The sequence below is a fragment of the Nansenia antarctica genome, assembly GCF_963989245.1.
Source record: "Nansenia antarctica genome assembly, chromosome: 5".
Classification (NCBI taxonomy): domain Eukaryota; kingdom Metazoa; phylum Chordata; class Actinopteri; order Argentiniformes; family Microstomatidae; genus Nansenia; species Nansenia antarctica.
Window position 1 is genome coordinate 61,733,805 of NC_137690.1, and position 25,000 is coordinate 61,758,804.

Sequence of the window (25,000 nt, forward strand, 5' to 3'; positions counted from 1 at the left end):
TTGTGTTCCCCCCCCCCAAAAGAATACAATTGAGCAATCTCCGCTCATTATTACCGGGACTTTATCATTCAGAGGAACTGATAATGAGCATCAATAAAATATGTAGAAGAGTCAGTCAGGACTTTCTGAATGTTATACAGTAAGGCACCAAGAATGTGACACCACTAATTGGGCTCATAAATGACTTAATTACTGTTTATTTGTCACATAAATCTTCTAATTAAACATGATGAATCATGCATTTAATGCATGCATGTAATGTGATTTGGAGGTTATTGGCATATTTGGGCCAACTAGAGACAAGTTAAATATACAATGGAGGAAAGTATTCAACACAATTGTTTAATTCAACATTCCTTGCAGCTATTCACATGAATTAGACCAGGCATAGATATGAACTCAATAAAACTACACCTAAAGAAATTGTAACATTCCAATCAATTAAAAAGCTATGAGCAATAAAGGGGAATGGCACAGGAGTATTGAACACGCTAACTGAAATGTATTTAATACTAGCCTTGGTTTCCATTGACAGCTTCAAGACGTTTCCTGTTTAAAAAAAACAATTGATCAGGTGGGATTTTGGCCCATTCTTCAATAAAGTTTCTATAAATCTTGAAGATTCCAGGGGGCCCTCTGGTGAAAGTTGATCTTCAGTTCTATCTTTCACTGTACCCTGAATACAAGCTAGGGTAGCAAGGTGCCTTTAGTCCTGCTTGTTGCCTACCCATCATCACTCACTGTCTTCAGATCAAAGAAATTCCATTCCTGTCCTCTGTCCTTTTCGTCAAATGTCCGTCTGTCTCTTGATTTCACTAATGAAGTGTCTATAACCAATAAACTTGCTGTGTCATGCTGACATAAATCAATGTTGATCCTCAAGGAAGCTATACTATAAATCAAGTCTATAAATGACTATCCCTCTGAAACAAAACTATATGTCACATTCCACTTAATTATTATATATTATGTAATATGGATTGATTGGATAATGTAATATTTAACATTTCCCATTGATAGAATTCAAAAGCCATCTACTGTAGTTTTGGAGATGACATCATCTGTTTAAGGGTAAAACCATTAAATAAAGAGCAACATACTGTACTGCATAAACAGGCTTTTCTGAATCATAAACATGATTAACATTCTGGCATATGGAGTTTATCCAGAAAAGCCATTAGTTCCCACTCTACTCTAAACGTGACTCATGAGATAAGATGCTCCAAATTAACTGCAATTTAAGACCTGACCACATCCCGATCCTCACCAACTGCAAAAGGGCAGTGAACTCATAATAAATATGGATTTGATCTCTTCTGATACTTTTAAGCACATGTTTTATCAGATCAAACCCTGAAGGTAGAGTAATGCAATTTATCGCTCAACTACAAATAACGCTTTTGGTGAAAATATAAATATGAAATAAGTCTTACATCTGATCCCATTTAAGCGATATAAAACATAACAACATAAAAAATGCATTAACCTCTGATCAGATCAGTGACATTGGAGGAAAGGCTGTTGCTGTGTTATTGATTGTCTATGTTCTGCATGTGTAACAGGTATCACCTGTAGCTAATAAACTGTATTCAAGGTGGGACTTTAGAGGGGAAGTTGTGGCGGACATGACTATTTAAGAGACAGGAACACGCGCATTGTTAGCATATCTGTCTGGTCCATTTTGGAGTTGCTGTTACACATGCATTTTGGAGTTGGTACCTGTACACATGCATTAATCCTCCCCTAATGCACATCCTCCCCTTGCTCATAACCTTCCTGTGGATTTAATGAAAACCCTGACTGACCCCATAAAATGTAGAGAACAGTTCATAAGTCTTAACATGTTTGATGTTAGAGAGCTTACTACCAATTCATTACACTTCCATTTAATAATAACAAAGACATGCATGAGTAGCTGATTTGATGAAACAACATTATCATAATCTCTTACCATTGCCCTCTGGGCTTTTTGAATTTACACTAACCATGGTGCTAATAGGAATAACAGACTACCAAACATGAAATCAAATCACCTACACATTTGTTGAGAAAACAGCTTGCATGTTTAGTTCACTGAATTAATTGAGCTGGATACATAATCAGAAATTCAGACTTAATATAATTTAGTTCCTCTTTTATTTGCAAAACAAATACAAAAGATGATAATGGGATTCAAAAGTGTAATAACCTTTGTCATAAACAAGAGATTAAACCTCCTCAGTGGATTGCATGCTTAAACCTGCGGCAGTGATGATTCAAACATTGCAATCATCAGGATTCATGGACCTCAGTTGGCACGATTCTTGGTTTCTGGAATGTATTTATTTCCTGAGCTTTATCACAGAACACAGACACAAAATGGCTGCCCCCTTCAGCACAGAACAAACACCTTATAGGGCCGGTTTCACAGACAAGGCTTAAGCCTAATCCTGGACTAAAAAGCATCTTCAATGGAGATTTTACATTGAAAGTGTGATTTAGTCCAGGACTAGGCTTAAGCCTTGTCTGTGAAACCGGCCCCTATAATGTTTTAATCATTGAGAAAGAGTATTTAAAGTGTGACAGCACACACAGTCCAGTACAGTGTTATCATCATCATCTCTGATAGATTCACGCCAGATTCAGTTTAGTCTGTTACAAGATTTCGAAAAGAATACATTGATATTTGTGTAGTGTTACTTTTAGTCATTTACTATGAAGCACATTGCGTTTCTACAGTTTCTAAATGGTTCACTTTAGTATTAATCAAAAGACAGTATCACAACACCATAATTTATTCAGAAATCAATATTTCATATCATTATGATAAGTGACTACAGTAGGATCAAAGCAAAATGTTAAATTCCAGCTGCACTGCAAATTACAGAAAAGCCACAGGTATGCCATATTGGAGAGTTTAAACTGCTGCAATACATTGTAGGGAGTCACACACTAAATAAATGGCCTGTTTTCAGGGAGCAGCTTTTCATTCCAGACATTGGAGACATACTATGCAAAGTTTTACTTTGTTAGTGTCATCAGCCTTCTTCAGCACCCATATACGAGAAATGATTCAGTTGACTTGTTTACATTAGCCAGTTGGCTTATCTAGACCGGCATACGTCTACATAATTATGCTAAACCCACAGAAGAGAATTTACAAAATCAGGCTGGGCAGTGTACTGAAAAGACAATCTAAGACGAGAAAAAAAGAGCAGAGCATACAAGTTGGCAAGCACTACATAAATATGTGTGTAGGAGCTTGGGTAGCTTAGAATTTACTCCATTATGCTCTGATTTCTCGCTTCTATCAAAACAGAGCTACTTTAGCTGCGCACCGAAGAGGAAAAATGGCTTACAAATCAGTAGAGGACGATATGGCTCCTAAGTCCTATAACCAGAACCGAAGACTGAAGCACAGATAGGCTACTAGATATCAGCAGAAATCAGGTCTCAGTTTTAAAAATTACAAATTAAAAAAGAAAAGAAAAAAGAGTCTAGCCTCTGGGAATGAATCCAGAACCTTTGGGACTTCAGCATAATAAACACAACACATGAGAGACAACAGATGGGCTGCCTCCTTACAGGAAGTACCACACTGTTACCTCGAAACACCTGTCAACTGTAACAATTCCATAAGAAAAGTGAAGACGATGCTTAAGAGGTTATGAATTCCCAGAGCATGAAAGGTCAATAATGTGGCTTTTCCTCACAAATCCACTCCCTCTATTGACCATCCTTCAGCCAGGTCTCCCTGTGCTGCTACGGCCAATCAGAAAGCTGAGAATACTGTGCGGTCGTCTAATACTTGGGACCAAATAGACAAAGTGACTTTGAACTGTCACTTACAGGTTTCACATGTCAAGAGATTGAAGTAAATGAAGCGGTAAGTGCAGTACATTTAACTGATCATTGTTTGGTTCGGATACAATGTCACAGGAAATCAGCAGTATTAACTCACTAGCGTTGTAGAACACTCGCCACCTAGATTGCCATATTTCATGTGGTATTTACCTAGCAACAATACTTTGATTGGCTACAACATTTGGGGGCGACTTCACAGAAAATAACAGAAATAACTTTCAGACACTGAATTTACAAACAACAATACTAACATGACTACAATAAGCCAACGCTAGGGTTAAATGAAAATCCCATGGTTTATATAAAAGTGACTATGAGGCTACCTGAAGATCACAGGTTAATCTGTCTAATAACACAATTACTTTGGGTATACAGTACCTGCTATTTCAAGTCATACCAGTAACATCTGAGAGATTGCTACTGTTGCTATGGTTCTTTAACTTTCACACATCTCCTCCGCCTCCATTTCACACCACTCAGAATAAAGTGAAGGCAAAGCAGGTTCTGCAGTGTTATGTATGGGCAAGAAAGGAGTCAGATAAGACAACAGTGCATTGCCCAAGGTGGGAGTGGAATGGGAATAGGGGAGCAGCTATTCTGTGGACTGGGTGAACGCTCAGTTTAATCTGAGCTAAACTAACAAAAGGGGCAAAAGCGAGGGATTGGATAGACAAGAATAATTCATTTCAATGTGAAGGCGCAGTTGTTCACTTTAATTAAGTCAAGCTTGCATTCAGATCAAAGTGCCCTTTGAGTTAATGAAACATTTTAAGACCTTCCCCTCCTGAAACATAGATGGTCAAAGAGAAATTAGACTGCATACTGCTACTCATGGGAGGATCAAGGGTCTTTCTCTGAGAGAATACACCCTGGGTTAACATAACTACGGTATACATCTTTGTAATAACATTCAGATTGTGTAGGTCACGCACGCACACACGCACACGCACACGCACACACACGCACACGCACACGCACACACACACACACACACACACACACACACACACACACACACACACGTATTGCAAGCAAAGTCAAAGGGGTCCTTCTAAAGATCAGTCAAGTTAAGTGCAGTATAGTTTTGCTTGCGTCAGAAGAACAGCGAGAGTCTACATTTTACGCACTTACGCACACACAGTCTGAGCAGTCAGAAGCTCATGGTGAGCAAATCTGCGTCTAGGTGATACAGGTAGAGGCGGTTCTGACAAACTTAATAATGGTCTTTTATTGCATGAAGGCTCTTTGGGTGTAGTTAACGGCTCAATGATCTGACGACCGGAGCCATTTTACACTCACTTGGGGCCATTATTCCTGCTGACATCAACTATTCACTGCTGAACCTGATTTCATTTGATGAGTACTGTATCATCAGCACTAAGTGCTAAAACATGCATTTTAGTAGTTTGATTATACAGTAATTATGCAAAACAACTTGGCAGAATGGAATAATTAAGTGACATTGAAAGGTGAAGAGACACTGGTACAAATTGCAGTACAGTACCTTGCTCTTTATTTTTTGCCATTTTGAAAAGGTTATGGTCCCTTTCATTAATTTATTCTACTGCTGTTGTCTGTCGAGATTATTGACCTGTTAAAAATTAATAAGCATAGAATGTACAGTAGTCTAAATCATCATCACTGGCCCCTTCCTGTTCTAACAGACCCATTCCCTAACTCTCTTTCTCTCTAAGAGGGCAGACACCGTCAGTCACAGTGTCACACAAATGTACTCTCTGTATCTGTGTCATGCTGGTCACATAGACAGAGCCTGAGCCCTCAGTCAAAGTGTCCCTGTCCCTCTGTCTCACTGTCACTGGCGTTTAGTCAGGAGTACTGTAACTTACTCCTATGTTTTTTTTACCACCGTCCAAGGTAGAACAAGCTGATAAATAGTTAATTAATACAGTTGACACAAACATATAGCCAAAGTTAACACCAGAACAGCCATGGTGGGGTCACAGTGATCCTCGATCAAATTTCAGGACACTCCTTTCATGACTTTTCCTAGATATGTGCGTTCTACCACCCAGTATCCATACATTTTCAACAGCACATCAGGATAAGCTAGTATGAAGCTATTTTGCAGATGTTCTGCATAGGAGGCAGGCTAATTTACAAGAAGCGCCCTCTAGTGACCTTTGTGTGTAAGTAGCAGATTTCCATTTTAAAGAGGGGGTCAATTAGACCCCAAGGCAGCTCTACTAGTAGGTGAAATATATTTTTCTGAATTTATAGTTAAATTGTCCCTGACGTTGAAAGTAGTCAATGGACTAAGAGTAAGTGTAATCCATGGAGTTGTTTAAATGGCCACTACTAACTTCACATTGCATGGCCAAATCAACTCAACTACTTTGAGGTGATTTAGCCACTGTTGACCTTGTCTACTGCTCCTTTTCACTGCTATTGTTTTTATGTTAGCGGTGGCTAAAGTTAGCTGAAGTTAGTCATGGCTATTTAAACAAACCATGAACCATGGATTACAGTTTCTCCTGGCCCAAGACTACTTTCAGGGTTATGACTCATCAGACTCTAAGGTGTAAACAAGTGAACTATCCCTTTCAGTGGTGAGTCAAGCTGATAATGGCAACATTAATATCATTTCAAGCATTACAGACAAGGCCAAGCCATAATCGTACATGACGCTAGTACTTAACCCTCTGATCCAGATTTTTGTCTCCATTACTAAAGACAGTAGACAGAGAGTGTAGCTAAACATTGAATTTGGGGGGGCTGACACACCAGCCATAGACCACACACTTCAGTATCAGACCATTACCTCTAGAGAAACGTCACACTTGACTCTGTGTCTACAATTCTAATCATCAAATGCCGAGCAGAATCGTCTGCCTGTCAGAGACCACAACTCCTTTATCCATGGAGGTCTGGGTATGGAAAAGCCCTCCAGGATCCATCCTGCTCTCCCAAGTGGATGAGACGCGTATGCTGTATTATTATGTGTCGAGGCATCAGCTTCAAAGCCATACAGCTTATCTAGCTTCACTTAATGATTATATATTAAGCTCTGCACTTCCTAGTGAAAACAAAACTAAATATAACCGCAAGCGGCAATGGGGCATGTTCCTACAGATATGCCCCCATAACCATAAATGGGGTGAGATTGACAGACACAGGGAAGACCTACAGACAGGTTGTAGATTGACAGATAGGTGGTAGACCTACAGACAGGGGGGTAGACCACTCACCTAATATGGGCCAAGTTGAACTCATGATATACTAAGCTATGATATTATAAAGTACCGTAAGATACCAGTCACCTAATTATGGCCTGATATACACAGGCTACTATGCTATGATGATAATATACACCAAGCGTAAATACGGAAATGCATTAACGTTCCCCAGTTAATGACCATAATATTGTATAGTTTATGTCAAGCATTTCACTACTTATAATGTGTAAAGCTCTTTGAAATAATAAAGCTATTTGACCAAAGCGAGGAAAATAATAATAATAAGAAGAAGTAAACCACCAATAAGAATATTGTTCCTACGTAGTAGCAGTAGCAGTAGCAGTAGCAGTAGCAGTAGCAGTAGCAGTAGTAGTAGCAGTAGTAGTAGTAGTAGTAGTAGTAGTAGTAGTAGTAGTAGTAGTAGGAACACTACTAAAAGGACTGCCGGGGAAGGGATCAGAGTGATAGCACCGACTTCTTCCAATAAGAGTGGGGAAATATATATAGAAATGGCTTGATGAATATATATGCTCTTAGCTCACGACAGGAGCGTTCCTTGTACTTCCCCCACACAGATCAAAGCTGTAAGAGAAAGGACTTTTTTCTTTTCCTACTTCTTAAAAAAAGTCTTAATGAGGAGAGGTTGGGGTCGTAGGGGGATGTTCATGTTCTGTTCAGTCATATTGAAGTATAATAATGAGTATATAAATCTGCTGAAACTGTGGCCCGGGGTGGTCCAGTGCACACATATTCCCATGTCGGCATGGGTTCGAATCCGGCCCAGGACCTGCTGCCATGCCCTCTCCTCCTTACTTCCCTGTATATCTTCACTCTCTCTATACAATAAAGTGAAAAATATGAGTGGGACTGCCCCTTTCAGACAAAAAATAACCTTAAAGAAAAAAGGAATCTGCTGGAACATGATGTCCGTATGACACATCATCTTCTATACATCTGCTTTTCCTCAAATCTTCCCACAAACTATTGGTGAAGGATTGCTCTCTATATCATATTGCTCATTTGAAACGGACAAACAGGGCTGGAACAGGGCTCGATCGAATTCCAGTCTAAAGCAGAATTCCAGATTTCCAAGGAAGGCTCTGCTGTCTAAAGGTTTATCAATGTAGATTATATTGGCTTTTATTTTGACACTCAACTTATGTCTATATATTACTATAGGCACTGCTTCCCCTTTGATAGCACATGCCTGTGGTGTCTTTCGTTGAATGAACACCCCCCCCCCCCCAATCTTGTTTTGCACAGTAAATCCAACCGCAGCACATGTGCACGCACACTGACCCACCCACCGCCACTGATGACATTGGCCGACGCTCCCATGGCATTGTTCACTCATCTATGTTTACTACCCACAACTCACTAGACCTTCTCTGCAGAACAGGCCCTGAGTTTGGCCCACCGTGCACTGCACGGAGTTCTTACTTTTGAACTTGCTGAATCAGGCCCACGCTGTTGAAGCGGCTCTGTTATTTTTGGGTCCCGTCTCCATGGCAGACACTGATTTGTTGTGAACAGCGAGCTTTGAGGCTCTGCCTGAGGTATTTTTGGGCTTGTGTTTGAGGCCCATCTGTCATTGAGCGGCGGGGTTCTGTCCCTGCCACAGCCCACACCTGGGGAGGCGCTCCTGGAGAGGCACTCATCCACAGGATCCATCACTGACCTCTGGAGGACGGCAGCCAAGAAACAATATGGAGGTTCAACACCGGCTATGAGCTGCAGAAACTATCCCCCGAGGGAAGGGAGATGGAGGTGAAGCAACAATCCCTCTTGACTGTTTGTCAAAAACCTTGTGTCGAATCATGGCTATATGATGTCACAAACCTAATCTTAAACCAGACAGACACTGAACGATTTAATTCTGACATGTCAGGACTTTTGGGTTGCTTTTTACTTGTGTAGTGTGAGAGGTAGGGCTGTCACGGTTTGGAATAAACACTCCAGTTGTGTAAAAGGCTTAATACCATGGCTTGCGGTGGAAGCGCGGTTGTATTTCATGGATTTATACAACATGTTTTATATCAATTTCCCTTGATTTTTCATGCCTTAAACGATGAGGTGGATAGAGCTTTCAGTTTGAGATGGAGTTGCTAGCTCCTGAAAATCAAGCTAGGAGATGCATTAACTGAACTGTGAACACAGCCAACTAGCTAGCTATGTGATTTGCTGAATGTCAGAAAAAAATGCCTGTTTTTGTGTGAGTGGAGTTTTTGTCCTGCCCTCCCATAGACGACCTATCTTAAAAAAAGCATTGGTCTCCTTATTGAAAATAAATGCGCCAAGAGGCATCACTAAGATGGTAGCTGAGTGAGACGGCTTCTTTTAGTTTTGACAGACATAGAAAGAGGTGCTACAGTGGTGATAAGAAAGTGAACCAATGGAAATCCAGAATACTGGATGTGCCATTGCTCATATAAATGCTAATTCTCGGTTTGAAAATTAACATAACCTTGTGGAGTTCTGGCAAGACCAGAGCTGCCTTTTTGATACAGCGCAAATCCAAATGCTCTTTTTAGGCTTTTTCTCTGATCATAAAAAGACTATGGCTACTGCTGTTATGATTTTGTGGACATTTCTTGCCGTTGTCCTGGCAATGAACACACATTCAGAGAGTGAGAGGGGGTGCGGTCGTGGTCGCATCTCCCAGTGTGAAAGATATCGTCGGGTCTGCTTGTGCAGTGTACAGCAGGACAGCAGGATGTGCAGAATTTGTCTTGCTATACGAGACCCTCTTATGGGTTGAAATCGTCCGCTTTTGTGAAAATCACAATATCAGTCTGGCTTTACCCTCTAACGGCCAAGCTCCACCTGCTGCGTTGCGTCAACTCGCCATCGGCGTTGCGTCAACTTCCCGTTGTCCAAGCTCCACCTGCTGTGTTGCGTCAACGTTGCGTCAACGTCAACGTTCTACTCTAGCTCCACTGGCTAGCTCGTACTTGGAGCTGTCCGTGGTACCACGTGGTACAATTGGTCTCATTGTGACGTCTGCGTCCACCGTCAAAAATCAAACTTTTTTGAATGTCTACTTTGGACGCAGCCATCGGACGCAACGCTGACGCAACGCAACGCTGACGCAACGCAGCAGGTGGAGCACCTTTCATTGATTACAATGCATTTGATCCCAATTTCGGACGCAACGCACATTAGACGCAACGCTCGATGGCCATGGTGGAGCTTGGCCGTAAGCTAGTCTTGTGGTAAACACATTTCCTCAAGCCCAAAATGGCTTAGAGTAAAATGTAGACTGCTGTTTTCCTCACACAACAAAACAAAGACAAATCTTTTCAACTATACTGCACTAAACTTGACCAAACTTTGGCAGCTTTATAGAAGCGGGAACAAGTCGGCAACCAATCAAAAACATTGCAATGCGACACCAAGTCTATGTGGTTACATTTTCGGTTGTGGTAAGGTTAATTCATTGGTGGTATGAAGGCTGTAGTATCTAATATGCTGCTTTATAGTATATTTACATTAACATAACAATATTACCATTGAGGATGACTTACGCTACAGAAACAATTGTTGATAATGAATGTATGTATGTATATAGGTATGCAAATTACAATACGTGTAATTGTGTATGAATCGCCTTGAAGTTGTAAGTTCTATTTATGTCTTGAATAAAAAATAAGTAAGAAAACTACGCTAACTAGGTAGTAGTGGGGATTACTCACCGAATCCATTGCATTGCAATATTTTGGCTTGATTAGCGAGTGTGTCATTGATTTTCAACAACGTTGACATTTATTAACTTTTTTTGGAATGAAAGTCTGAACATGTTCCCGACTTGTTCCCGCTTTCACCAGCTGCTGTCACAAATGAGAAATTAGAACCCCTGATTGACTGGCTCTCCATAACTGTGTGTGTGTGTGTGTGTGTGTGTGTGTGTGTGTGTGTGTGTGTGTGTGTGTGTGTGTGTGTGTGTGTGTGTGTGTGTGTGTGTGTGTATGTGTGTGTGTGTGTGTGTGTGTCTAGTGCCTAGTTCTCCTCCACATTTTATTCCATGGAAATTCATAACCGTTTGGGGTGGCCTAGTCACCAGGCAATTACTGTCAAGTGCATCCTCCAAGCCCCTCCTTCATCTGCTCCTAATATTGCAAATTTGCTTCTCATTATACGACTGTCAAATGGAATCAGAGCTATCATTTGATTTGCCATCACTTACTCTGCTTACTCTTTTGGGTCAAATTCTGTTTACAGAGAAATATAACCTGAATTCAGCTGAACTTTCCAGGATTCTCTGTTCCCCTGGAGAAGAAGAAAGCAGAATGGCACTGTTATTGGGTCACAAAAAAGTGATTTAAATCACAGAATGCAAATCAGCTTATGTATCACTATGACTGCCACATTGCAAGAAGCGGTGAGACATTGACAGAACCCCAAGTGAACTTCAGAATACTAGTCCCTCAGAGAGTACTGGAAGACTGGAAAAACTCTCCACTCACCATTCCATTTAAAGTGAGTGAATTAGTGTGTGTGTGTGTGTGTGTGTGTGTGTGTGTGTGTGTGTGTGTGTAGGTGTGTGTGTGTGTGTGTGTGTGTGTGTGTGTGTGTGTGTGTTAGGGATTAACAACTTAACGATGCAGAATTTAAAGAGATGAATAACTCAAACATGTTTTAGTAGCTTGCTTTTTTCAAATCAATTCCCATTTTGAAAAAAAAAGTGCATTCATTGCGTTTTCTCTGAAATTGTAGTAAGTGTGTGTGTCTGTGTGTGTGTAGACCCATCAATGTCACAACTATCTTACTTTTTACTTCCACCACAACACCACCTTCAACATCAAAAACACGTCTCCTCCAATCACAGCGTTGCTAACACGCTCAATATTCCCATTTGGAACCTTCCTGTGTACAGTAGCTAGCTCCTCTGGACTGGTGCCATGTCAGCATGACCACTCCTAAATCAATTCCACATCAAACTGCCTCATATTTCAACACACACAGGAGTCCCCCGCCTCCCCCAGGCTGCCATATTCAAACATGTGGAGAGAAGGCCAGAGGGGTGCCCAGTCTCTTAATGGATGTGCCACACTAGGAACACTGGCCGACTGTCTGGAAGGCGTTAATCTGTCCCCTCCTGAGAGGCAGCATGCTGGTCTGTGGTGCTGGCGGTGCCAAGCCACAGTGTGGCAAGCCACAACCCCAGCAGATGATTAAAGGTTAACCACGAGCTGTTGGGTGAGTGAGCTAATGTGTGAGTGTGTGCAGTATGTGTGAGTTTGTGTAGTATGTGTGTTAGAGACGTGTGTGTGTGTGTGTGTGTGTGTTTTTGTGAGTTTACTATATATTGGGGGGCTGGCAGGGCTTCTTGGGGGGCTGGGGGGCCAGAATGCCGTGCCCACAGAGATCGGTCTCTTAACACTGTATGGAGAGGAAATCACCTTGGATCAGATTTTTGTCACCCCCCCACATGCTAACACAGAATATCAATACCTACTCTTGCTGTGTTGACTTAACAGGGATGCTGAGCTGAAGGGTAAACTATATCCTTTAAAGTTAGGAAATCCAATCCTGGTTTAGCTGAGCACCTGTTTTCAAATGAGCAGACCACACAGACAGCGCTCCCAGTTTCCATCCTGGTTGGGTTGAATTAGGTGAATAATACGTACCAGATAATGTACACCATGTAGTCCATTTATAATATACAGTAACTGTTGGCAACCATTCTAATTTCAACATTTCCCACTCTATCATCACATGTACCTATCTATCTATCTATCTATCTATCTATCTATCTATCTATCTATCTATCTATCTAACACTTGTTTACACTTCACAGCTCAGAAGGTTGGAGAGCTAGATAGCATCATCAGAGAGCTAATCACTGGTCTACAGCTGCCAGAGAGAGCGAGTGAGAGAGACAGAGACAGAGAGAGAGAGAGAGAGAGAGAGAGAGAGAGAGAGAGAGAGAGAGAGAGAGAGAGAGAGAGAGAGAGAGAGTGAGAGAGTGAGAAAGAGAGAGAGTGAGAGAGAGAGATCTGGACATGTGTTTAAAAGTTATATTTACAGTGTCAGTAGGACAGCACAGTTGGAAATGAGGTTTCAGAGTGCTCAGACTTGCAGAGCTATGGGAGAAGTCATCCAGGGAGGGGGAGGAGCTCACAGCTGCCAGGTGAGTGTCTCAGACATGGAAACGTAGATGAAGTCTCAGACGTGTGACTCTCAGGGCGGGGTGCCATTCATTTGGGATGCAAGTCATTATCTTCACATTTGTTTTAAATCAAACAGAAGTCAAAATGGCAAACAGGAGCTGAACCGCAAGGATTTGTACGCAAATTGAAATACAAAGCATAATTAACTTTATAATGTGTTTACAAATGAGGTCTCTCCCCTCTCGCTTGGGTGCGTGAGTCTGAGCACGTGTGTGTCTGTGTGTATTCAGCCGTGTAAAAAAACAAATACATGTACAGTACAATTTGAATGTCCCTCTTATGCCTGGGGAAATTTGAAATGAATGGTAATTAAATACATTCAACAGTCTACACGTTATTAGGAGCACCTGTACACTCAGTCATGCAATTACATCGGGGGAAATAAGTATTCAAACATTTTTAATTCGACATATTTCCATTGCATATTTCCATGCTATTCGCATGAAATTTAGACCAGCCATTGGTATTAACTCAATAATACTACACAGCTAAAGAAACAGTAACACTCACATCCCTTAAAAAGATGATGTGCAATGAAGGGGAAAGACACAGGAAAGAAGTATTTCTTTCTTACACAGTAAGAAAGAACACTAAACCAGCTTATGCCACTAATAAGTTCTCCTTCCTGTGCTAATTAGAGTCAGCTGAGTTAGTGCATGTTGGTGGGTAAGTACTTCCACTCTTGTCACCAAGCTAGAATTTTAATGCACAACAGTCTTTAGAGTTTACAGAATGGTACAATTAAGAAAAAACAGTGAGCTGCTGTTCTGCGGACAGAAACACCTTGTTGATGAAGGAGGTCAACGGAGAATGGCCAGACTGCTTGGAGCTGACAGAAAGGCTACGGTAACTCAGATAACTACTCTGTCCAATTGTGGTGAGCAGAAAAGCATCAGAATGCACAAAGCGTCGAACCTTGAGGCAGTTGGACTACAACAGCTGAAGGCCACATAGGGTTCCACTTGTTCGGCCAAGAACATTGCTGCTGAGGCACACAAATGGTAGGGTCACAGTTTGAATCCATGGATCGAACCTGCTTTGTGTCAATAGTTCAAGCTGGTGGAGGTGGTGTAATGATGTGGGGAACGTTTTCTTGGTCTGTTAATACCAATCAATCATCGTTTGAATGCCACAGCCTATTTGAGTACTGTTGCTGACCATGTGCCATCTCTTCATGGCCACAATTTACCCATCTTCTAATGGCTACTTCACGCATGATAATGCACCATGTCACAAAGCAAAAGTCATCTCAAGCTGGTTTCATGAACATGAAACACTGAACATGAGTTCAGTGTTCTTCAGTGGCCTTCCCAGTCCCCGGATCTGAATCCAATAGAACACCTTTGGGATGTGGTAGAACGGGTGATTCACAGCAGGCAATCTGCAGGAATTGTGTGATGCAATCATGTCATCACAGACCAGAATCTCAAAGGAATGATTCCAACTTCTTGTGGAAAATGCCATGAAGAATTTATGCTGTTTTTGCTGTTTTGACAGCAAAGGGAGGCCCTACCCAGTATTAGTATAGTGTTCCTAATAAAGTGTTCAGTGAGTGTACTTTAAATGAGTCACTTTAAATGAATGTGGATTGTTCAATGTGGAGGTCAGGATGTATCAGATATCAGATATCAGATATCACTAATCACTTCCTAATCACTAATCACATTACGGTATTTATTTATGTAAACCAGCTCCTTTCCCTTCTTGTTTTTTTAGTTGTTTTTTCTTTCCTAGCACCAGGGGAGCCACCCCTCCCAAATTTCGTTGTTTGGTACCTGTACTAGTATAGCAATGACAATAAAGACCATTCATTCATAAATTAAAATAATCTGATTCCACACACAAAAGAAGAAATGGCTATAGAGGTTTTGTGCGAGAGAAAGAAAAGAGAAACTTTCACTTCCTCCAGTGATTAATGATTTATCAACCTGAACTGAAATAGCTTTGTGAATGGGTAGAGAGACTAAAAGCTTTTTCTGATACATACAAAGAAAGTCTTTCTGTCTCAGCTTCCGAGGCGAGAATGTTCTAAATGGCTCTTGTTAATCAGCCAGGCTGTATTGGCCACAAAGTGATGATATCTCTCTCTCTCTCTCTCTCTCTCTCTCTCTCTCTCTCTCTCTCTCTCTCTCTCTCTCTCTCTCTCTCTCTCTCTCTCTCTCTCTCTCTCTCTCTCTCTCTCTCTCTCTCTCTCTCTCTCTCTCTCTCTCTCTCTCTCTCTCTCTCTCTCTCTCTCTCTCTCTCTCTCTCTCTCTCTCTCTCTCTCTCTCTCTCTCTCTCTCTCTCTCTCTCTCTCTCTCTCTCTCTCTCTCTCTCTCTCTCTCTCTCTCTCTCTCTCTCTCTCTCTCTCTCTCTCTCTCTCTCTCTCTCTCTCTCTCTCTCTCTCTCTCTCTCTCTCTCTCTGCGCCACTGCTTTCTACAGTCCCAGGCTCCCCACTCTCCCATGAGAGGCTCTTATCTCTCTGTCGGAGCTCCGAGCGCGTGTTCATGTGATCTAACAGTACAGCGAGGCCTGCCCACTCCCCCCCCCCCTACTCCCCACTTGGATATCCTTCACCTAGGCATGGTGGGAGACTTATCACTAATGTTAAGGGCTGACCGTTTTTATCCATTTAAGATGATAATGTATTGTTATACCAGAGTAGCAGTACTGCCCCCCTACGGATAAAACAGGCAATTCACCACTGCTACAGAACACCACTGGAGAGCCTACAACATTTGGATAATGGTACTCAACATCAAAAAGGACGAATATCATGACAAACAGCATTGTTTGTGGCCCCTCTCTCGCACGCATGCACGCACGCACACACGCACACACGCATTGTTGCCTGGTTATGATCTACATGTAAATCAATGATTACACTAACGTCAAACAATGGACATCCCTAGACATCACTTTGGTGAGGCTTTGGTCAGTACTGTAATGACGTGGTTGAGGACATTTTAATGTTACGGAAAGATGAGTAAAACTATAATAATGACAACCCAAACCGGGGGGCTTCCTAATCACCAAACCGGGGGGCTTCCTAATCACCAAACCGGGGACTTCCTAATCACTTCCACTGTGGTGGCCATAGCAGACAGGAAGTGATGACCTACAGTATAATGAGTTATATTGTCACACAGGCCCAAGCACTCTCAACCATATCCCTCCAACACCCACAAAAAAAAGGGATAACAAGGAGGGTGCATTAGGGAGAAGTAGAGAGAGGGGGGGAGAGGGGGAGAGAGAGAGAGGGGGAGAGAGAGAGGGGGGGGGGAGAGAGAGAGAGGGGGGTGTGTTACCATGTCGATGAGGCTCTCCTGGATTCGGTTCAGTGTAGTTCTTAGTCTGCTGCTGATCAAGCCCAGGCCTGATGATTCATACTGCAGGAGAGACACACACAGTCATTGTCTGTGCATTACAACACACACACACACACACACACACACACACACACACACACACACACACACACACACACACACACACACCACTGTAATGTAGGTCTTGTTATTGGACCATTTTTCACTATAATCTGTCCACTTTGTATTCCAACTACAGTACCTTTTCAAGAAAATTTACCCAGTTTGGGGGTGATGTGTGACTGAGCCTTCTCTGTCTCTTCAGTCTTAACATTAGCATGCATGACATGGGGCCTTGACGTGGGATCTCTCACCACATGAACATCAATAGAAAGCTCAGTTCATGTCAACTCTGCTGTTTGTGTGCATATTCGCAAATCGGTGTCCAATATGGCTGCCAAATGCAGAGAGATATTTGTACCTATACTTGGCAGGTAAACATGTCGTGAGCAAAGCCAAGCCTCACTTGAAACAGACATTCACAAATCTCAAGAGATCTCCATGGCAAAATAAAGAATACATAAAGACTCAAAAGTGCAAGGATACTGCCAAGTGATTGCCAATGAAATTCACCCTTCAGCTAACCTGAATGCCATAGAGAATCTTTGTCTTCTATTGTCAAGAGGAAGATGAGAGACACCAGACCCAACAATGCAGACGAGCTGAAGGCCGCTATCAAAGCAACCTGGGCTTACATAACACCTCAGCAGTGCCACAGGCTGATTGCCTCCATGCCACCCCGCATTGATGCAGGAATTTGTGCAAAAGGATCCCAGACCAAGTATTGAGTGCATAAATGAACATACTTTTCAGAAGGTCGACATTTCTGTTTTATAAATGTTTGATTGGTCTTATGTAATATTCCAATATTTTGAGATAAAGGCTTGATATATTTTACTTTGTCTAATGAATCTAGAATATATGAAAAAAGTTAAATTACGAAAAATAACGAACTTTCCCACGATTTTTTTTTATTTTTTAAATGCACCTGTACGCTAGCAAGCAAACACACTCGCTAGCTACTCCTCACTATACAAGCCAGGACCGCCTGCGCAGTAGCTATCCTAGCTATTTTTCTTGCTCACACAATATGACTTTGCTACAAGAGAATAGAGCTATCTAACTACATGAGAAACTAAATAAAGATCTGTTTATGAGCACACAGCAGATGGATAGATGACCATCTCCACTACTGGCAGGGCCTGAGCCCCAGTCTTACCCAGCAGGCAGGGGCCGTCTGCCTACTCGTGCCAGCCTCCCTGCTCTGGATGGGCATAGATGGGCTAGGGGCATGCTTTGGTACAGGAAGGGGGTGACAGAAAACAAAGCAAAACCAATGACACAAATTAAACAATGAACAGGAGGAGCAGTTAAGTGAGCAATGTTAAGCAAACAAAAGCAATACAATGAAATTGGCAGATGCCTGGATGAGAGAAAGAAAATGTTTTTCTTTGTGTATTTTTTAGGAGCTGTTTTTCACCGTCATTCTCTAATTTGAAGAGGATGATATAACGTGTGTGTGTGTGTGTGTGTGTGTGTGTGTGTGTGTGTGTGTGTGTGTGTGTATCCAGGGAGAGAGAGAAAAAGGGAAACAAAGAAAAAGATACAGAGAGCAAGGTGTAGTAGCTTTGCATAAAGTATATGGCATGAAAGTCCATGCATCCCAAACTGAAGTATGTAAATCAAGTTGGAGACAGGCATTATAATTGATAGGAAAGCAGAGTTAGCACAGTAGCTAACTAACGGTAAGTTCTAGTTCAGTCAAGAACACTCACGTCTTAGTTTAACCATTTATTAAATACACATGGGAATACAATTAGGCTTGGTGTATATGAATGGGCCCAATCTTTTGAGAGCTTAACAACACCAGTATTCTTCTTCGGCATGTGACAGACATTTTACTGACATAATTATCATATCAGCATCCCCGGGGCTCATGACAGCCCACACTGTCATTCAGGCGTACTCTACAGAGGGGGTGGGGAAAGCCTAGGAGGGGGGCTTAGCGTAGTCATAATGATACAAGAGTATTTTGACAAAAAGCATTATCTACTGCTTTCACTGGATATCACAGATATCAAGTGTGTGTGTGTGTGTGTGTGTGTGTGTGTGTGTGTGTATCAATGCAATGTTTTCATGGTGTTTGATATCTGGTTGAAAAGCTCTGATTCATTTCTATTAGCACAAAAAACAAATAGCACCATAATCACTTCCTATATGCTTCCGATGGATGTGAAGTGTGTCAGAACACTGAAGGTGATGATGCATAAAACATGAGTGAATATAGCTAGAACATTGGGAGTGTGTGAACACTGACAGACTGTAATGAACAGACTGGAATTAATTATAATGAATGAAGCACAGCTGTTCATTTGACCGTGTCAGTGTGTTTTCCATACCATATCGTTGCGGCCGAAGAAGGTGTAGACAGCGTACAGGTAGTAGTCAAACAGCTGGGACACACAGTGGATGACATCAAAAGCGATGGGCTTGAGAATGTTCATCATCTGCATGTACTTCCCTGTATGGGGGATTCGTGTGAAAAAATAAAAACAGTTACCAACAGAACATTCTTCTGATATCCAATACTGGGCATGTACTTGGAAATAAAGCCTCCAGCATGAAAGGTTGAAATCCTTTGTTAAACATACTGTGTGACTTTTTCAGCACTCATCTCTACTGGGCAACTTATATATACCCATTAATATTGATGTCATCACAGCGGCAAACATTATGACACTGTACAGTACAAAATGAAACCATGTCAACTATAGTGAAACTACAGATTTTTATATTCCTCAAATCTCTTTAAGATCCCTGTGTACATAAATATTGTAAGAGCTAATATTCAAAAACTAGTCAACGTTTCGGCTAGGATACACCTCCCCAGACTCCTAATATACTTTCAAATGTTTGAAGTCAATGATAATAGAATAGTATCCTATGGGGAAGATTTATAATAATAATTCACAGAGCAAATGGTGCATTTACATGCCCACTGAGGGAAGGAATTTAATTTAACAAAAAGAGAATAAAATGAATAAGTACAGAGTATGGGAGTGTAACGAGGTTACCATTGAACAGAACTGATGAATGGTAAGGTTATATCCACTCAGCTTTTGAGCTGAGACGGGCACTTTCACTCACACTCTTTCCTCACTCAGGAACCTGCGAGCTCCCGCTGTAATCTAACTTTATTGAAGAACAATAGAACAAACACCAGAGATAGAAGAAATCGCAAATTGAATGCTAGAAATCGAGAGACACAGAGAAAGTTTGGGCTCTGACAGCGCACCCTAACTTTTCTATAGCTGTATATCACTGTTACTTCTTGTGAACTAAAATACTGCACATTTATTTGATGCACTGCTAGGGTAAAAAAAACAAAGGGTAAAAATAAATCCATACAATTTCTCACTTATTCAAATCACCCCAAAACATTTTTAAAAGAAGGGAAAACACAGATTTATGCACTAACTCTAAGCATGAATGAACTTGCCTATCGTAATGAGATTTCCTCATCTGAGATTATATCAGAGTGGGGCGCGAGGGAGGACAAATTGACAGCAGGCCCAGTCGCACCGAGAGCTAACATCAAAGCGACCCGTAAGAAATGAAAGATCACGCGGGGTTGAGCGGAGCTAACGACAGCCAGGGTAGAAATGTCAAACAGGTAGAGTCCGTTAACTGTTAATGAGCAATTAGCATGTTAATTGCTGAATAAATCGAGGTCTCCGGCGATGGGTCATCTCTATCATGGCTTTGACTCTTCGAGAGTGAGTGTGTGTGTGTGTGTGTGTGTGTGTGTGTGTGTGTGTGTGTGTGTGTGTGTAGCTCTTTGGCGAAGACGGTGCTACATGTATCCATGACATCTGTATAAGGCTTGGGAGATATCATTTCACACATTTTCATTCCACAATATATGGTAACAATAAACAGAGACATGCCAGCGTGAACAAGAAGAATCGCTGAACTGAAGCGTGTAGTAGAGTGTATATAGTTTGGTGAAGTGTATCTATGATAATAATGCTTTAATGTGGACCCAAATAAAGTATTCAAATGTGACTCACCGACCAGCCGGATCACGTTGAGGGTGGTGTTGGTCAGGATGGGTGCGTTGTTGCCCTTGTTAAGGTTGTAGTCGGACCTCTTCCGGCTACGCAGCGTCTCTCTGGACACGCTGATTAGAGAGGGCAGAGGCGTGAGAGAAGGAGGCACAGACCAACGCTCCACAGGGGACCACGTCAGTGACACTGGAGGGTCTTTAAACAGTGGTTCATAAACCCTGGGTCGATTGGCCGCATTAGCACGTCCATTCACAAAGTCACTTAATGGACCTACTAGGAGCCGTCACACGGAGCTGAAGACGCACATGACCTCCAGGATCAAGGCCGTGAACCACCGGCTCCACGTTCAATTAGCCAGATGTTCCCTCTAATAGATCGGGAAATTAGAGTCCGAGGATAACGTTCCTACAACCTGCAGGGAACAATGGCCCACTGGATGCTCTATAGAGCAATGCACAATGCAGTCACCACCCTAGCACGTGCATGAGAATCAATACTGTATGCATGTGCAGTACATTCTGACACCATGCATCAGGCAATGTATTACTCCCTCATAATGGTGAGATGTTGAATAAGTAAACACTGAGGGTTTTGTTCTTTTCTCCCTGTACATCTGGCAATCTATACATACTGTAATTAGGTGTCATACTTCATAACACACACAGTGATTTACAGCACAAAGAGCCTCCACCGCCACCACCTCTGTCAACTCCTTGCCAGGGTGAGACTCCCAAATTGCAATAGTGATTTATAGCGCTCATCACCCTAGTTTAGGAAGAAGAGTTAAATAATTAATTAAACTGCAAAATGTCTACTATTTGCATCTAAAAAAAATAAAAGTGCTGTTCACACAAGCTGTTCTCGAGAGGGAGGCTTGTTAATGATCTCCTACAAAACTGCTTAATTCAATGGCTTAATGACATAAGGAAAAGGTTTATATTTTTTACATAGAGTTGCATAGGTTTCTTTCAGAGTCATTATTAATATTTAGGACTAGCATGAAGGACTAATGATTCCCTATGCGCTTCTCAAACATGTGATTCTAGGGTTTCAAAGAGATTCTAGTGATTCTAAGTGAGGGGATGTTAAGAGGGAATTTTTCATAATGTAGGCAGAAGTCTGCAATCTCGGCATTCCTCTTCTAAGGGTTATATCGGGGTGAGCTAAAAATATCGAATGAGGCCATGCTACATACGGTAGACTAGATATAGCTTATTGCAGATGTTTCAACATTCCATTGAATAAACTTCGTCCACACACATATTTATATATTCATACATATTCATTCTATTATAGACTGATATCCTTGTTGGCTACAGTAAAATGTGAGAACTTGACCAGTGAGGTCTTGGGATGTGATATCATAAATGTGACCCTTGACCTGGACTGACCTCTTGAAGGGGGCGTCGCCTGTCTGCTCGTCCACATAGTCCTGCTTCAGCTCCTCTGGGACATCGCTATCACTGTCATAGTCCTGGTACACACTCTTCTCCAGCTCGTCTGACTCATACTGGGGGGGGGGTTAACAAATATACAGTCAACACCAAAAGTTGACCCATAGCACTGGTGTTGCCAGCATCATGCTCCAACCAACTGAACCATATCGTGGGAAGCATCAAATTCATATTTAAATTCAAATTCCTTTATTCGGCCAGGCCAACATAAATAGAACATAGAACAATTAAAGTATCTGTGCACTGCTTCTATTTCCCCCAAAAAATGTCTAGTCAAAATATGAGTGATATGTGTGTGTGCACATGTTGGCGCATGTGTGTGTGTATGTGTGTATGTGTGTGTGTGTGTATGTGTGTGTGGGTGTATGTGTGTGTGTGTGTGTGTGTGTGTAAGTGTATGTGGGTGTGCGCGTGCACGCGTGTACACAGGTGTGTGTGTATTTGAGAGCACACCATCCCTGTTGTGTATTGCCTTTGTTTGGCAGTGTTTTATAGAAAGCCACAAATAGTCTAGGGAGTGACATGTTCCTTATGTTCTGGCAGGATCATTGATCATCTTCAGCTGTGCGGCACACAGAGAAAACAGGTGACAGTTGGACTCTCTAACTGGCATGCCACGGCAGCCAGCGTGAGACACCATCTCACACGTACTGTATGGATGCTCTATCCCGTTAAAATGGGCGGCGAAATGAAACTCATCTGAGGTTGACACTTCTGGTGTAATTTTGCCATAAATTAAGTGGAATCGACCAGGAATAATACGCAACCCTACAGTTGCAGCAGGCGTATTTCCGTATACCAGTACAGGAGAGTTCAGTTAAGGACTTTGACAATACAATAAGAAGATGTAATGTAATAACTGCAAAAGCTCAGGTGATTGAAATGCCATTGACAACAAAGCTGAAAATGATTCATAAGGTATGGTCTCTCTATGGGTTGTCTAACGTAGGTGTTATATTGCTGCTCTCCTAGAGCAAAAAGGAAAATATCATTTTCAAAAGATTGGGCAGTGAAGCAGGTGGTAGCTTGTGAAATCTCACTTGGACAATTATTATTAACATTGATCCAAATCTGCTGCCTTCATCTCCCGACAAATAACGCCTTAGCTTGACCTTTCTTCTGTTGTTTTTCACACAGGTACTTACAGTTCATAATACCCAAACGCATAATAAGAACATATATTCTTTCATTAACATCATCGGTACTGTATCACTTTCAAGGTAACAGCTCTACAAAGGACAATACCCAAATCCATATAAATGAACTCTTCATTTTCATTAAAGCAATAACTCCTATTAAATGTCAGACGCATCAAAGCGTTAATAATAGCAGCGTGCCAACCCCATACAAACACTGTATGCTCTATAAAACTCTGATACCACCCTGCTATGACAGTTAGGGGGACTATAAACCACTTAACATCCTCAAATGATTATGTCCAATCTAATCACTGCTCCTATTTATTCTCTCATTTGCAATAATAACTCAGTGTGGCGTCTGTAATGATATACTGTGAGAGTGGCAGGAATATTAAAGGAAGATTAGAGAATGCTCTGATGGACACACAGAACTCTGAGTATGTAATGTGCTACCGATAACCGAAATGAGCATATGAACACAAAGCTTACGAAAGACATTTACTCCGAGTTCGATTTTATTCTTTGATTTAAGGTCATTCTAATCAGAATATACCATTCAAACTCAATTAATGTGTTTGAGTTTGAATGGCATATTCTGATTAAGTAAGTAAGTAGCCTTGAGAACCGATGGTTCTCTCGAGCCTAAATGGCTGGTGAGTGCCAAGCAGGGAGGCATCGGGTACCATCTTTAGAGTCTTTGGTATGACTCGGCCGGGGATCGAACTCATGACCTCCTTCATCTCAGGGAGGACACTCTAACCGCAAGGCCACTGAGCTGGTATGTATGTGTATATATTCTGATTAGAATTACTTAGTTAATGAACATAGTTAATGAAAAATAAAACATGTAAACAGTGCTTTCCCTGTACTGTGGGAGCCCAGAGACTATTACAGTATGTGAAACATGTAATACCACTGTAAACATTTGCTAAGCATGTCATAAGCATGTGCCCCGTGATCGAGGCGCTGCTTACCCCATTGGAGGCTAGGACGTCCTCAGTCTCCTCCTCCTTGTTGTCAATGTGCCTCTCAAAGGGGTTGCCCTCCTGGTTGTACTGTTCAAACAGAGACACCTCCTCCTGGCCGCTGCTGGATGCTGCTTGCTTACTGGGCGACAAGGACGGAGAGCGGCACTGACCCATGAACTTAAACTCCTGGAGGGAAAGAGAGAGACAGAGAGTTAATGCAGGGTTTGGTGACAATGAGTAGGTATCAATGGGTTAGCATTGATGGCTACATTGGGATCACAGAGAGCATAGTTGAGCATCTTTCTTTCAAAAAAACCAAGGAAAGGCTATCAAGTCTGATTGTCTGATGGGACAAGCAAATGACAACATGATGCTAAGGGTATAATAATCCTTCAATCTCTTGGAGAGTTACATGCAGTTTAGTAGCTGCATCAAGTTAAACACTTAAAGGGATGTTAAAAGGTGGAATCAATAAATACCTAAGCGTGTGGTATGATGAATCAACACTGCTTGTAGAACCAAAGAGAGACTTCCTTAATTTGTTTGTTATAGTCCAACCCATTAATCTTTTACAAGGAGATGATAGCAGGAACCCACTGCCCTGAGGGTACCCGATAGAATATATGGCAATATCAGTCACTCCTTGAATTATTCATCCTATGGTAATCCTCTGATGTTACTCATCCAGTATATCCTAGAACTGTTTGTGAGCCAACAGGGGCAAGACTTTCAACTGTATTTGTGTTTTTAAGATCAAGAAGCTGAGAGATGTGGCCTGGGGTGGTCCAGTGGTCTAGCACCGTGGTCTACAGTGCAC

The 25,000-nt window shown here is 41.7% G+C and overlaps 1 protein-coding gene across 3 annotated transcripts in view; it reads right to left on the reverse strand.

The window, feature by feature from the left end:
* The window catches only part of vps50 (VPS50 subunit of EARP/GARPII complex), a gene marked incomplete at its 5' end in the record, with an annotated part of 122,231 nt that overhangs the window by 13,054 nt on the left and 84,177 nt on the right, over positions 1–25,000 (reverse strand). For 2 of the 3 annotated variants that reach the window (XM_080530783.1, XM_080530782.1), the window contains 5 exons: positions 16,496–16,576; positions 18,955–19,076; positions 20,626–20,735; positions 22,014–22,132; positions 24,190–24,369. In XM_080530783.1, coding sequence (XP_080386909.1) covers positions 16,496–16,576; positions 18,955–19,076; positions 20,626–20,735; positions 22,014–22,132; positions 24,190–24,369 — 612 coding nt within the window. Of the gene's footprint in view, positions 1–16,495; positions 16,577–17,774; positions 17,850–18,954; positions 19,077–20,625; positions 20,736–22,013; positions 22,133–24,189; positions 24,370–25,000 lie in introns of all 3 variants that reach the window. The other variant, XM_080530781.1, reaches the window with a different exon arrangement.